The following is a 14438-nucleotide window of genomic DNA, read 5'->3' on the forward strand; positions in this document are numbered from 1 at the left end:
TTAGTGCACATTCCGGTCCTCAAAGAATCAAACGTGACTAGATAACATACAATCTGTGTTTCTTTAAACTATATTGTACTTTTCTAGTTTGGATCTAGTGAAATATGGATAGAGAATGAGAGAAATATAACATGATTTTTTAAAATTCCACATATATATATATATGAATGATACACAGAGCAAGTACTCCTAGAATTCATTTGATCCTCATAGAAAGCCACGTTATTAAATACTAAATTTATGTTTATAATAAAGTATATTTTTACATATCCTTTTGGAGCCTTAAGTATTCTATTTTAAGTGTTTTTTTTTAATTTATTTAATTTATTTATTTTGGGCTGCGTTGGGTCTTCGTTGCTGTGCGTGGGCTTTCTCTAGTTGCGGCGAGCAGGGGCCACTCCTCGTTGCGGTGCGTGGGCTTCTCAACTGCGGTGGCTTCTCATGTTGCGGAGCACGGGCTCTAGGCGCACGGGCTTCAGTAGTTGTGGCGCACGGGCTTAGTTGCTCCACGGCATGTGGGATCTTCCCGGACCAGGGCTGGAACCCGTGTCCCCTGCATTGGCAGGCGGATTCTTAACCACTGCGCCACCAGGGAAGCCCTGAAGTGTACTTTAAAATAACTAATGGAGCTTATAAACGCTATGACTTGTTACGTGCATAAATAGCTGTTGAGATGTGTTATTTTCCTTGAGTGTTTTCTTATTTCTATTAAAGTATTTCTCTAGTCTTACAGTTTTCTAACTTTAAAGTGTATAAATGGAAACTCAAAATTTTAATATAATGTTTTAATTAGAATTGGTTTCCTAATATTGTAAGCAGTACAAATGTTTGTGTTACAGAAGTGTATAATGTTTTAGAAAAGGGTTTTTTTTTCTTTTTCTTTAAGAATTTATAAGACATTCTTGACATCACGTATCCAAAAGAAGATCTGAAAAGAAAATTCAGTAGTACCATTAAAAAGTAGCCTTTTCCACAAAAGGGTGTATAGATTATAGAACAATTAAATTTTTTCATTCAAATTTTTTAAACCTTATTAAGAAAAAGGAGAGAGTGTTCCCATTGTTACCACTTTGTCTTCTCTCTCACAGCACCATTTCAGAATGGCAAAGGAGAAGAGCTATTAATTAATTTAAATCTTTCTTTCACTTCATCTTTCTTGACTGTGTGAATTAATCTTGATTCTCTGTGCTTCTTGCACACACATGTTCTCTTTCATGCTCACATGTGCTCATGGAAGTGGGAGTGAGTGCACCAGCCATTGTCTAATAAGATAGCCTTTAGCTTTTCTTTCCATAAGTTGGGCATGAGACCTGCCTTGATGTAGCCATGAATAAAAATGTATTCTGGATGTTATTCGCCAACGGTATTGGAAGAGAAATTTTATGGTTAGAATCTTGGTAAGATCTGCTTGGAAAGCAGCAGTTTAATAAAAGTCTGTTGTAGTTTCAATACAGGGCATTTCCTTCTGGCTTTAGGTGATTTTAAAGTCTTGACTGTCCTAATGGTATATTCAAACAGACTTTCATATTAACTAATACATGATATTTCATTTTATTAAAAAATCATACTTAGCTTCATTTTAAATGCTCAAACCTAAAAATATGTGTATTCTTCAACACAACTAAGCATGCATTTTTATAAACTTGGAGAGTTTATTCACTTAAAGTTTTGTTGTTTCCAGCTTGGATTAAAGACAGTATATCATTTGTAGCTCAGTGGAGTGGAATTGATAATGAACCTTTAATTTTTCTATGTTTATATTTGATTTATTTTGTTTTACTCTCTTATTTAGTTTTAATGTTTTTGATGTGAAATATTCAAACTCATTTTCTACTTCTGACTTAGGTTCAACCTTAAAGTGCAATTGCAGATTCTAGCAAGCTTCATGCTCACTGGAGTTTCTGGAGGTGCAAAGTATGCTCAGAATGGACAACTTTTTGGCCGTTTTAAGCTTACTGAAACACTTTCTGAAGATACTTTGGCTGGACGGCTGGTGATGACCAAAGTCAATGCTGTTTATTTATTACCAGTCCCTAAAGAGAAGTTAGTACAGACCCAGGGAACCAAAGAGAAGGTTTATGAAGCTACTATTGAAGAAAAAACAAAAGAATATATATTTTTAAGGCTATCCAGGGAATGCTGTGAAGAACTTAGTCTTCGGCCTGATTGTGACACACAGGTATGTCTTGAGGTGTGGCAGCTTCGCTGTGGCTGTCTGTAGTTGCCCTGTCAGCAGGTCCTCTTCTTCTCGTTTGGTTTCCCTCCGTCTGCCACAACTAGAAGTGCAGGTGACTTTGAAGTGTTGATTCTGGTGGGTGGAGAATTGGACCTTTGATAACTTTCCGAGAAAATCGATTCTCTTCAAGTAAAATCTAAAATGTTACAGTTTTATACGAGGTCAAGCTTTCTGATTTCTGTTTTAAATCGGCAATGGAAGAACAGATTAAAATAAACTAAGCTAGATCCTGGGGCAGTTCTTATCTGAAGTTGTATCTGCTGCTGTTCTTTTTGTCTTTATGGATTTTTAGGTAACTGTGCTCAGTCTGCCATATTTAACTGGAAAGCTACTCTTTTCTTCCTTTTAAATATAGCATTTGGTGAATACTATCCATTCATAGTAAATCAGTACAGTGTCATAGGCCTGGTTTTAACCCTTGAGAGATGATATTTCACAGATGTTCTACTAATTTTATCAAATATATTCTTCATAGGAATGGTGGAATCAGATAATCTTTATTTAGAGATTAAGTAATTTACAAGTGCCTCAGTTTCTTTAGATGAAAAATGAGGTTAATAATAGTATACACGTCATTGGTGCTATTAAATGGGATAATCTATGTAAAGTGCATACTACAGCGCCTGGCACTGAATAAGCAAAGCAAATATTAGGCATAATAATTATTATTACACTATGATTACACTTTAAAGGCATCTCTAAACTTGGCCCCTGAAAAAGGGTTATCTCCACAGAGCATTCTAGGAAGCTGAAAAGCGCTGATGTCTGCTTTAATGCTTTTTAAAAAAATTTTTTTTATTTTGTCTTTCAGGTTGAACTTCAGTTTCAGTTAAATCGATTACCCCTCTGTGAAATGCATTATGCGCTAGACAGGATCAAGGACAATGGGGTTTTGTTTCCAGACATCACTATGACTCCAACCATACCTTGGAGTCCCAACAGGTACAAAAAAGAGATATCTCATTCCAGAAGTTATATAAATTTTAAATTTAATATCTGTATCAAACAACTCAAATATGTTTATAGGAAAGTTTCCATATATTCTTCAAGAGACATGTTATTAGTTGAGAAAAGAGAGTACAAGAGCCCTTAGAAAGAAGCATTTGAAGTTCATCATCGATTTTCTTCACTTTTCCTCAGAGTCTAAATGAGTTCTATTGCTTTTCTCAACAGCCTTAATTTGATAGAATGCCAAGCAATTTAGGAATATTCCTGAGTAGAAGCTGAATAGGGAAACTAGGGCCTTTCTAAAGTGGTTCAAATAGTGAATTTAAAATAATTTTTGAATAGGGAAGACATTTTTGTAATTTAGGAAAATGGAGGAAGTATCATGGAAGATGCTATAAAGTTAATTGTTATGTAAATATTTTTCTGCTTAATTCTCTTTACACATCTTTACATGTGGTTAAATATGATGCCTCTATTTTGTTTCCAGACTAACTGTAGTGACAGCTCTATGACTGCATCTTTTTTATTCTTTTACTGGATTTTATCCTCTTGGCCCCTGCCCATGCCCAGCTCACTCCACCTTTTTTTTTTTTTTTTTTTTTTAAATCTCAGTGGCTCCACAAAATAGTTTATTTTTTAATCATTTGTGTCAATCTAGTCATGGTAGGGTGGCCCTGCTCCATCTCTAATGGAGGCCCTGGTATCTTTACTGAGTGGTTTCCAAGGTCACCCTGGGTGCTGACATGAGCTGGCAGACAGGGGAAGCAGGAGCACAGAGGACCATGTGGGAAATTTTTATGGGCCAGGCCTAGAAGTGACTTATATCATTTTCCCTCACACTTCATTTCTTCTGGTCCTAAAAACAGAACAAAGCAAAATATGCCTTATAATACAAAATCCAAATCATTTCTCCCTTGTTTTCACTTTCCTCATTCTTCTTTTTATTGCCAAAATTCTTGAGCAAGGATAGTCAACCTAATTGTGGTATTCTTATCTACTCATCCTGTAATCTGTTTTCTACTTCCTCACTCTCCTGAAAGTAATCAGTGATCCACCAATTGTAAAAATCCAGTGACATCTCATATTTGTAGCTCTCATTTGATTCAGCTTCTCTGCACCCTTCCCTTCTCTCCATCCCTACAGCCAGTGCGTAATTGAGAGATTCAGCTTCTCTGCACCCTTCCCTTCTCTCCATCCCTACAGCCAGTGCGTAACTGAGAGCTGGGCTATTTCAGTAGCCTTCTACTCGTCAGTCCTGCTGTCTGTGTCTCTGTTCTGTGGTCCAGCCCACATGCTTCTTCCAGAGTTAGTTTGCTAAAATAATCATTTCATTTCACTGCTTATAAACCTCTGAAGGGCTTCTCCTTGATACGCAGATAAAGTCTGAACGTCCTAATACAAAACTCATATTATGTGGTCTCATTGACAATGCTTCTCAACAGTATCTTTTCAGATTTCTTTTACTTTTTTCTTCTTACTCTCCCTTTCTTCCTCTAAATCCTCATGTTCTAGCCATATAGAATTACCTTGACGTTTGTTTAATTTGCCCTGAACTTATTTGCCTCCTTATCTTTTTTAAAATTCTTTAAAATTAAAAAAAATTGTGGTAAAATCTACGTAACGTAAAATTTACCATCTTAACCATTTTTAAGTGTGCGGTTCACGTGTATTCACACTTGAAGTGTGCTAAGTGTATTCACATTGTTGTATTCACACTTCAGGTGTGCTAAGTGTATTCACATTGTTGTGTAGTTTATCTCCAGAACCTTTTCATGTTGTAAAACTGAAACTTTATACTCATTAAACGCTGCATTTCCCCCTCCCCCAGGCCTGTGTTCTATCTGTGGTTTTTTTTCTCCCTGAAGTAATCTTTGCCCAATATTGATCTATTGGAGGAGCTACCTGTCCTTTAAAATTTAGTCCCGCTCAAGGGCTCTCTCCTTCTAGTAAATGAATCTGCTCTTCCATTTCATTATTTCAACAAATATTTATTGATGCCTAGTATGTGCTAGATTCAGTCAGTTTTGTACTTTCAAGCATAATTTTTCTAAAATTAATTTTTCTCAGTTGTGTACATTTCTGCTGTTCTCATTAGACTCTGAGCTTTTTAGAAGAGACCACATCTTATTTGTCTTTGAATCTCCAACACAACCTTGCACATTATTAATATATGACACATTTAAGTTAATAAGAATATGTTTAAAGAAGAAAATTAGGGTTTCAAATGTGAGGCCATACCAGTAAACTTATAGGCATTGACTTGGTATGTTCACTTCTGAAAAATATATTGTGGATAGCAGTATATTCAAATACCACTGATTGCAGGTGTTAACTGCAAAAGTAAGGAAATGTCAAGTAGCAGAAAACTTTGAAGCAGGAAGAGATTTCATACCACTATAATTTAAATAGTAATTAAAATGTATCTAGGTCTAGGAACGCTGAGAAGCTATTAGCCATTTAAAATCTTTTCTGGAATAAGGTGGAATATAGAAAGATAAATGAAATTGAGAAATTATTCTTGAGCATGTAGTCTATAAATTAATTACAACAATGTGTCAGACTAGGAAAAAAAAAGAACTTAGAATTAATTTGGTTCAGGGAATAAAATAACTCTCATTTTATTCAGAGTAAACTTGAAAAGACTTTGTTGTTTTAATTGTGAAAATCAGAGATGACTTTTACCAGCATGTTTATTATAAATCTTCTTCCCTTTATTAAGCAGGTAGTATAATAAATGGAGACAATTTGTTTTACTTATTGGCTTTCTATAAATGTTCATCATTCATGATGAGGAACTATAGAGATGACTCACATTGGTAAAGTTTCTGATCTACTCTGAAGCATTTATTTGCACTGAAACAATTGACAAGTAGAATGGTCTATATAAATAAAGAGATATCGACATATTTTGGAATTATACCTGTAAATCTGTCACTAATCTCTTAGATTTATACTTATGTATATAATCTAATATCGATCTCATTCATAAGTTCATTAAAGTCCCCAAATTTGTGAGATTAGAGGGTATTCTAAAAACATTTTTTGATTTTCAAAAGTGTGTGCTGGTCAAGTAATATCTTATTTTTCTGAAATCCTCAGAAAATATTATAGTAGTAGAAGTCAAAGTTAATTTTGCACTTATTGCTCAGTTATTTTTCTTAACAGCTTACGTGCATTATCTTATTTGATCCTTTAAAATAGCTATCTGATGCAAGTATCATTATCTCCATGTACAGATAAAGGAACCATTGGGGTCAGGTATCGTAGAATCATAGTGGTCAGGTATAGATGCAAGCGACAGTTTGTTGGATTGACTGTGGCTTAAACAAATAGAAGTAGAGGCCCAGAGCTGGGTGGTCGAGGGCTGGTACGGGGGCTCAGCAGTACCTTTGCAGACCTAGTCTCCCTTTTCTCTCTACTTAGAGAGCATATTAGTTTTCCGCGTGATGCCTGTTGTTGCCTCATGATTATAAGATGGCTTCTGCGGTTTTATTTATCATGAGCTTTTTCCAGCAAGGTGAAGGAGGAAGGCAAAGGAGCAGGAAGGCTTTCTTCTAGAGAGGCTTTGTTTTGTCTTACTGGGTATAGAAGCTCTTCTGAGGGACTTTTACGTCTCGTTGACCAGAGTTGGGTCTCCAGCCACAGAGGCTGGAAAGGGAGTATATAGCTGTCTGGGCTCAGTAGTAGAGGAGGAAGAGACGGGCACCGCGGGTGGTTTGGGGGTAACCATTCCACAGTGTCTGCCACGTGTATTAGCTCTGGACATAGCACTTACCTAAAGCAGTTTCCTTGTTTATAGGCGGTGGAGCATTGCTAGGTAGTGGCAGCATTATGAGTAAAGAAACGGGTTAATGCTGAGGGGTTCTTTGGAGTTTTAGTGAGTGGCTTCCAGGAAACCTAGTGCCACTGGTCAGAGTCCTTTTGTTTTTTACTTAAAAAAAGTTAAATTTCAGAAAAATAGATAATGACATGTTTATACGCTTAAAATTTGTTTTTAAAATTTGTTTTCTAAGGTTTTACATTAGGAGAATTTTGTTTGTTTGAAGTTATCTATCATAATATATAGCATTAGTTATAATTTTTTAAAACTGAAAGAGTTAAGAAAACTTTCCGTAAATAACTAGCTTCTGTTAAAGTAGAGAGTAGCCTCACAGAGTGGGCATTTTGCTATCTAAACTGTGTCCTCCTATTTCAGGGTTATTTTGTAGGCATTTTGCAGATTTTCTAAGAGTCTCTACACGCCCTTCCTATTTTGGTTTACATCTCTATCATTTTTACCATAGTGGTTGCAATATTTAGTATCATAATTGTAGTTATGAGAAAGAATGCTGTTGATTCTCCACTTAGTTTGATCCCTTTCAGCATCTGCCACCCATTTAAATCTTCAAAACTTAGCCAAGTCATAGAAGGGACACGAATAAGATGGATTTCATTACAACAGCCATTTGTGTTGCCATGACAGGTGTTCTCTACCCAGAAAAATAGGACCTACGTATGTTATTTGTGTGTGTGAAAATAATCAGAAAACATTTCATATTGTTTGACCTTAAAAAAAACCCTGCTTTTTTCTGAATTAAGAACTTTATAAAAGTTTGATGTCTGTTAACCAGTGACACAGGTTTTTTTCTTTTTCTTTTGTTTTAAATTTTACTGAGAGATCTTTCAATGGATTAGAATTTGAAAATCAGTTAGTTTCCCTTTTCCGTTTTATTTGCTATGCAAAGAGACTGCTGCTACTTAGCAACTAGACTGGAAGTGTGTTGTGATGTCTCTTGGTTAGTTACCAGAATCTTTTTGCACTTGGAAAGGACAGGATAACTAAAGTGAATTTTGATCAGAGTAGTAGAACACCCTACACCGACTTTGTTGGGAATTTTTTAAAAAGTAGTTTTAGAATAAACATTTGTTTTTATAGATGCTATGTTATTTCAGTATTTTTAATGGTTCAGTGAAATTCAAGATACTTGTGTGCCGTGTTCTGCTTATGAAGAAGATGCATGTGTTTAAAATAACATCCATATTAATTTTCTTTAGACAATGGGACGAGCAGTTGGATCCTCGGCTAAACGCAAAACAGAAGGAGGCTGTTCTGGCCGTTACGACCCCACTTTCAATACAGCTGCCTCCCGTTCTCATCATCGGCCCCTATGGCACCGGCAAAACATTCACCCTAGCTCAGGCCGTCAAGCACATTCTCCAGCAGCAGGAGACCAGGTGAGGTGGCGTTGTGTGTGACCTGGTCTCATCAGCAGGGCACGGTTTCTGTGCTTGTTGTGAAGACAAAGCAAGGGCTAGCGAGACAGTTTTCATCTTGCTTGTAAAAATTTTTTTAAAATACAAATAAAGAAAAAGAGCCACACTCAAACCCCAAAGCACTAAAATTTGAATTCTCTGAAAACGTGCTGTTTTTAAAAATTGGCAACATAGAGAATGGTAGCTTTTAAATAGTCCTCAAAACGCCAAGTCTGCTAAGAGATTGTGATAAATGTTAGTGCCAAAAGGGTTGGGTTTTTAAAAAATAATTTTATATGATAGATTTAAAAATAATTTGGGGGAACTTATCTCCTTTATAGCTTAAAGAGTAATTAAGCTTTAATAATAATTTCCTAAAAGCATAATTGAGTAATATGTTAGAGGTTACCGAGTAGGTTGAGGGAAATGTATTATATTAAAATGGCCACTGCTTTTTTTGGGTATTATACTGCTTGAATAGTTTTGTGTTTTATCATTCTTTTTATTTGCACCGTTTATTTCAGCAGGATTCTCATTTGCACCCATTCTAATAGTGCTGCTGACCTCTACATAAAGGATTATTTACATCCATATGTAGAAGCAGGCAATCCCCAGGCAAGACCTCTCAGGTATTTTTTTAAGGCTTATTATGTCTCTGTATCATACTTTATTATTCTTAAGAAAAGGTGTCTATAAAGATTTTAGTAACTTTGAGAAAACCAAAATCTTTAACTGTGCATTGGCATTTGGAGGTTATGCCTTTTGAAGAAACCATTTAAATTAAGGAAAAATTTAAAAATCTTTGACCATTCATTTCTTAAACATTAAGTAAAGAGAAAGACATCCTTTTTTAAGTTCTGTATGTAAAAAATGTTGTTACAATCTGAGCCGATTTTGATGTGTTCCTCTAAAAGCTACTATATATAAATTTATGATTTAATAAATTACGATTAAATCAATTTTAATTAAAATTCTAGCATATTTTGCATGGCAGAGTAGTCATGCAGTGATAGTTGTTTATGGAAATAAAATTTTGACTGTGATCATGCAGGTAATTTCATAGACGCTACACATTAGAGAAGCATGAAATTGAAGTGATTTCTGCAGCACGGTGTAACCGACTGGTACTTACAGCTCTTTGCTATCATTTAAGAGATAAAGAAAGTTCTAGGTTAATACAGGTCTTCTAAGTGTCTATGGATATGAAATGTTCTTAAATATAGGGTTGTGGGGGAATAAAATCCTTTTCTTCAGAAAACAATAAAGAACCATTAAATGGTTATTTATTATACCATTTGCTCTCATTGTTATATGAATTAATGTTTAGTTTTGCCATTTTACAAACTAATGTGTCATGCCCTATGTTGTTCAAATACAATTATTGTTTAAAAATTAATTTCTAACCACACTTTTGAATCATAATTCACTAACTTTCTTTCTAGTTGAGCCCAGGCATGGAAAAATGAGGTTACGCTATTTAATTCTTTAATAACCGTAAGCAAAGCCATTTGAATGATTTTGCAATTGCATTAAAAAGAACAAAAGAGGGAAAAGTGGCATGGCCTGTTAACACAGGTTTTTGTGCCACACTCTGTTTCTACTCTGAAGACAAATTAGAGAAGAAATAAGTATTTTAAGTAGAACCCAGTTTTATTTGATAAGAAAATATCACATGTATGCAGTCACTATAAATGAAAATGTGACATTTACCAATGGATAAATTCATCGATAACTAGTTTGCTTCAGATTCTAATCTTTTTTAGCTCATAAGTGAAATTGTTAGCTAGTAGCATTTTTGCTATGAGTGTTCTTACTTCAGTGTCGATAAGATGTTTGATTGTTGGTAGAGCTCGTGTGTGTGCTTATGTTTGTGCATGTATGTTATGCAGGAACTGTGGCAATCTCATTTATCATTGTCCTTGGCTTGGAAGCAGTGGAGTGAAGACCCCTCAAAGCTTGGTTGACCTAGCATAGGTCATTTGACGCTTGGGGCAGGACAGCTGTGGCTGATAAACACTGAAATCCATTATTTGGCTAGCATTATGTTTAGCTTTTCCCATGTAAAGTTATGTTTTGGGCATTACAATCCAACATGTAGTGCATCTAAATATGTAGGATAAGAAGTTATGTTCCAGTAGGGTCTATGTATAGTTGTAGTGGCCCAAATACAGAAACTTGCCCTCTAGTAGAAAATATTTAAATTTATTTAAATACAAATTTCATGTTATTTCATTTAGTAAGTGGAATAAGATAAGAAAAGGCTTGGCCTTTATGTGGCGCTGTATTTTCACCATAGTTTTTTTGTTCAGGAAAGATGTTAACTTGTGAATGTATTTCCTAGGAGGGTTAATACATTGAAATGTTAGGATTTATTAGCACCATCTATTATTACATTAACTGAGATTAATTTATAATTTTCCTAATGGACAACAAATATGAGTGGTATGGGAGATGGAATAGAGAACATTAGAATGGCTGAGCACGCTGGGGAGATCAGCTTTATGTGAATTGTCCCAGAATGCAGGGGAAAGAACACAAGAGGGCCCGAAGTGTCCGCATGTGAACTTGAAGATTTGTTGTCTGTGGAATAAGAGTGATGATGACAAGTTTACCTTCTCACACTGTAGCTTAGAGTGGGCCCTAGTAAACGTGACAAAGTAGGAAAATAGCCATAAACATTAAATAGTTAAAACAGTAAATATGTTTAAATATGCACACTTGTGGTTAAAATGTATAAAATTCTATTAGTTGCCAGGAGTTGAGCTTAAATTATTTTGGGATGGAGGTTTTAGAATCCATTTTAATTACATTTAGTTTCAGTTTTTACTTCTTACTTTATTAGAATTAGAAGATTTTAAAATGGACTAGAGAGGAAAACATAGTTTCTGTGTATGGTTCTGAAAATCAGTAGCTGATTCTGGCAGTTATCACTTATTAGATAAAGGCTATCTATGGAGAAAGTGTACATTTACTGTTTTCTGGACAAATAGAAGGTATATGTTATTTTATAAAGATCTTTAAATAAATAAATAAGGTCTTTCTGATTCTGTAGTATCTTATGTAATAATATTTTGGGGGTGTTCATTGCATATGAATTCAATACATGAATACAATTTCAGTTAATTAAGATGATATATTACCAGACAGTCTTCTGTTTTAAATTTCATTATAATTCATGTGGGGTGTGTGGACAGTTTATTTCTAGAAATATGTAAATTACTTAGTTGGTGTCACCTTTTATACCGTGGACTTGAAAGTGTCAATTCTCCAATTTTGAAAAATGTTGTTGGATGTGTTTTAAATAATCTTATAGACAGTGTCTACCTTAAATGTTGCACAAAATGAAGGTACTGAGAAAATATTTAAGTCTTTTTTTTAAGTCAGCACTAGACTATTATTTTTTAAGGAAATGGGCCAATGATCAAACTTTGTATTCTTACTAACTTCATCTTGAGCTAGCTTTCCAAGGTAACTACAAAAAAGTCAGTAATGAGGCTTAGAACTTCAATTTCTATTTTTTCTTTGAGAAAGAAGCAGTGCCTGGAGTTAGATTTGATAAGTAATTTGAAAAATGAATTTTTCAATTTTATAATGAAATGTTCATTTAAGAAAATATGGAAAATATAGGAAAGCATGAAGAATAAAAATTATCTATAACCTTACCAGAGATAAATACTACTAACATTTTACAGTTTAATTTCTAGTCATTTATATGCTTAAATATACACACATAAGTTAATATTAATGGAATCATAATTTGTAAATACTTTTTCAGATAATTTGTAAAATGAGATTTTTCATATATTTAAAAGTAAATTCTGCTTTGCTGATCTGATTAAATATTTTTTATTAAAACCTAAAGCATGTTTAAGATTTTTACATCTTTTAGGAGTGGTGTTGGTTACTTTCACAGTCCTTCCTATCATAGTAATGCTCTTAAAATACATTACTTTCCTCTATTACAATTTATTTATAAATTAGGGACATTTATTAAATGCTTTTTTTTTTTTTTTTTTTTTTTGCTTTGCTTGCAAAAAGACAATAACCAGTTTTAATTGTTTCGTGGAGGGTTAGAGCACATTGTAGAAGATCATGAGGTTAGTATTTGTGCATATGACATTTGAGCTGCCTTTGAAACATTCTGGAGGAGACAGATGTCAAATAAGTAGTTGGATGTGCATCTTGGAGCTCAGAGGTGAGGTCCTGGCTGGAGAGAGAAGGATGTGCGAGTCATCAGGGTAGTGGTGGTAATTGAAGCCATGGGCCTGGGATGAGATTGTCAGGTGAGAGGACAGAGCTTGACGAGAGCACTAAAGGCTAAGCCTTGAGGAACCAGCTTAGAGAGGTGGAAGGAAAGCAGGGAGCGGTTGAGTTATGGCAGCTGAGGGAGAGAATATTTCAAGGAGGGAGCAACCACAGAGCTGGATGCTGCTAATAAGTAACTTGATGGGCCTGGAAAATGTCCAAACGATTTAGTGACGTGGGAGTTTATGTCCCTTGATTGGACCCTCACAGTCTCCTAAGTTCTTTGCTGTTTCGCTGATTGCTCCTTCCCAGTCTCCTTTCCTGTGTCCCTCCGTTCCCCAGCCTCTACATGCGGAAGTGGTCCGTCAGCCATTCTTCCAGCTAGTTTCCTTTTTACCTACACTTACTCTCCAGGTGAGCTCTTCTAGTCTCAGGGTTTAAGTATGATCTCAACTGTATATTTCTTGTCTTAGGCATTCTTCTGAACTCCACACTTACAAATACCTCTGCTTACTGGATACCTCTACTTGGAGGTCTGCTACTAAATATGTCCAAAACTGAATTCTCAATTCCCACCCCAGATTTGTTCCTCCCTATCACCACTGCTGCCACTCATCCAGTTTCAAAGCCATGGAACATCCTTTCTCTTAAATTCCACATCTAGTGTATCAGTAAATCCTGTCGGCATTACTCTCAAAATGTGCAGTGATCTGACCATTTTCACATCTCTACTGTTACCACCCTGGTTCAGGCTGTCATTTTTTCTTGTCCGGATCCTTACAGCGGCCTCCTAATGGGTCTCCTTACTATTGCCCCCTCCCCCTGCCTCTCTCCCAGTCCCTGGTGTGATGGAGCAGCTGGTACTGGTTTGTGAGAGCCAATCATGTGCACGTCTGCCCAAGTTCATGTGAAATTGGCCATGATAGTAGGTTTTATACCCCAGAAACCAGCAAACACTGCCGATCAGGTCACCCCTCCCCACCCCTCCGAAGGCTGATTGTTCAACATTTACCACACACCACTGTCCAGCCCTCTTCCTGCCTCCAAAACTGCGTATTCCGTCCAAAGAAACAGAGGGGTCCTTTAACAACGTAAGGCATGTCTCATGACATGTGCCCTGTTCCAACTCTCTGATGGCTTTCCATTAAAATCAGAATAAATCCAAAGTCTTTATGAAAGTTTGCAAGCCGTGTGACTTGCCTCTGTGCTGGACTGTAGTAGATTCCCAGCAGATCTTTGTGATGTGGGGGGGGTGGTTAAGGATGGGGGGAGGTGGGCGGGCGGACGGATGAGTTGGTTCTGTACCATCTTAGTAATCTGTTGTATGAGTCCCGTTTCTGTTTTTCTTTTGCAATTAATAGAAGAGATGCTCTTTCTTAAGATTTTCTGATGGTCCAAAATTTAAATTTATTTTTAAATTTCCAGAACTTTAGATAGAGGTCTATTTAAATATAGGTATAAGAATATATTCTAAAGTGAAATGCAAGTAACTTTTAAATTTCTCTTGTAAGTATGCAATTCACTATATTTTATTAGCATAGATAATTAAAATATAAGTATATTTTTGTAAGAATAATCTAGGAAAAAAAAGTAATTCCCAAATGGGAATGTTTTGAAGTAAAAAAACTAATGCTTATGAAACTCTGTGTGTCATTCTGTTGTAAGATTATTCTGAACACTTAAAAATAATTAGATATTTATCTTATCATAGTGTATATACTTTCTGCTTGATTCATTTTTTTGGTGGGGGGGAGTTACAGTTGTATGTTAAATTCTA

The 14438-nt window shown here is 35.5% G+C and overlaps 1 protein-coding gene across 11 annotated transcripts in view; it reads left to right on the plus strand.

Annotated features, from left to right (window-relative positions):
• Positions 1 to 14438, plus strand: part of HELZ (helicase with zinc finger) — a 156601-nt gene that overhangs the window by 61861 nt on the left and 80302 nt on the right. For 9 of the 11 annotated variants that reach the window (XM_082441863.1, XM_082441862.1, XM_082441865.1 and 6 more), the window contains 4 exons: positions 1846 to 2179; positions 3048 to 3178; positions 8219 to 8398; positions 8941 to 9045. In XM_082441863.1, coding sequence (XP_082297989.1) covers positions 1846 to 2179; positions 3048 to 3178; positions 8219 to 8398; positions 8941 to 9045 — 750 coding nt within the window. The remainder of the gene's footprint in view (positions 1 to 1845; positions 2180 to 3047; positions 3179 to 8218; positions 8399 to 8940; positions 9046 to 14438) is intronic. The other 2 variants (XM_082441868.1, XM_082441860.1) reach the window with 2 other exon arrangements.

Source organism: Balaenoptera physalus (assembly GCF_965194825.1).
Source record: "Balaenoptera physalus genome assembly, chromosome: 20".
Lineage (NCBI taxonomy): Eukaryota > Metazoa > Chordata > Mammalia > Artiodactyla > Balaenopteridae > Balaenoptera > Balaenoptera physalus.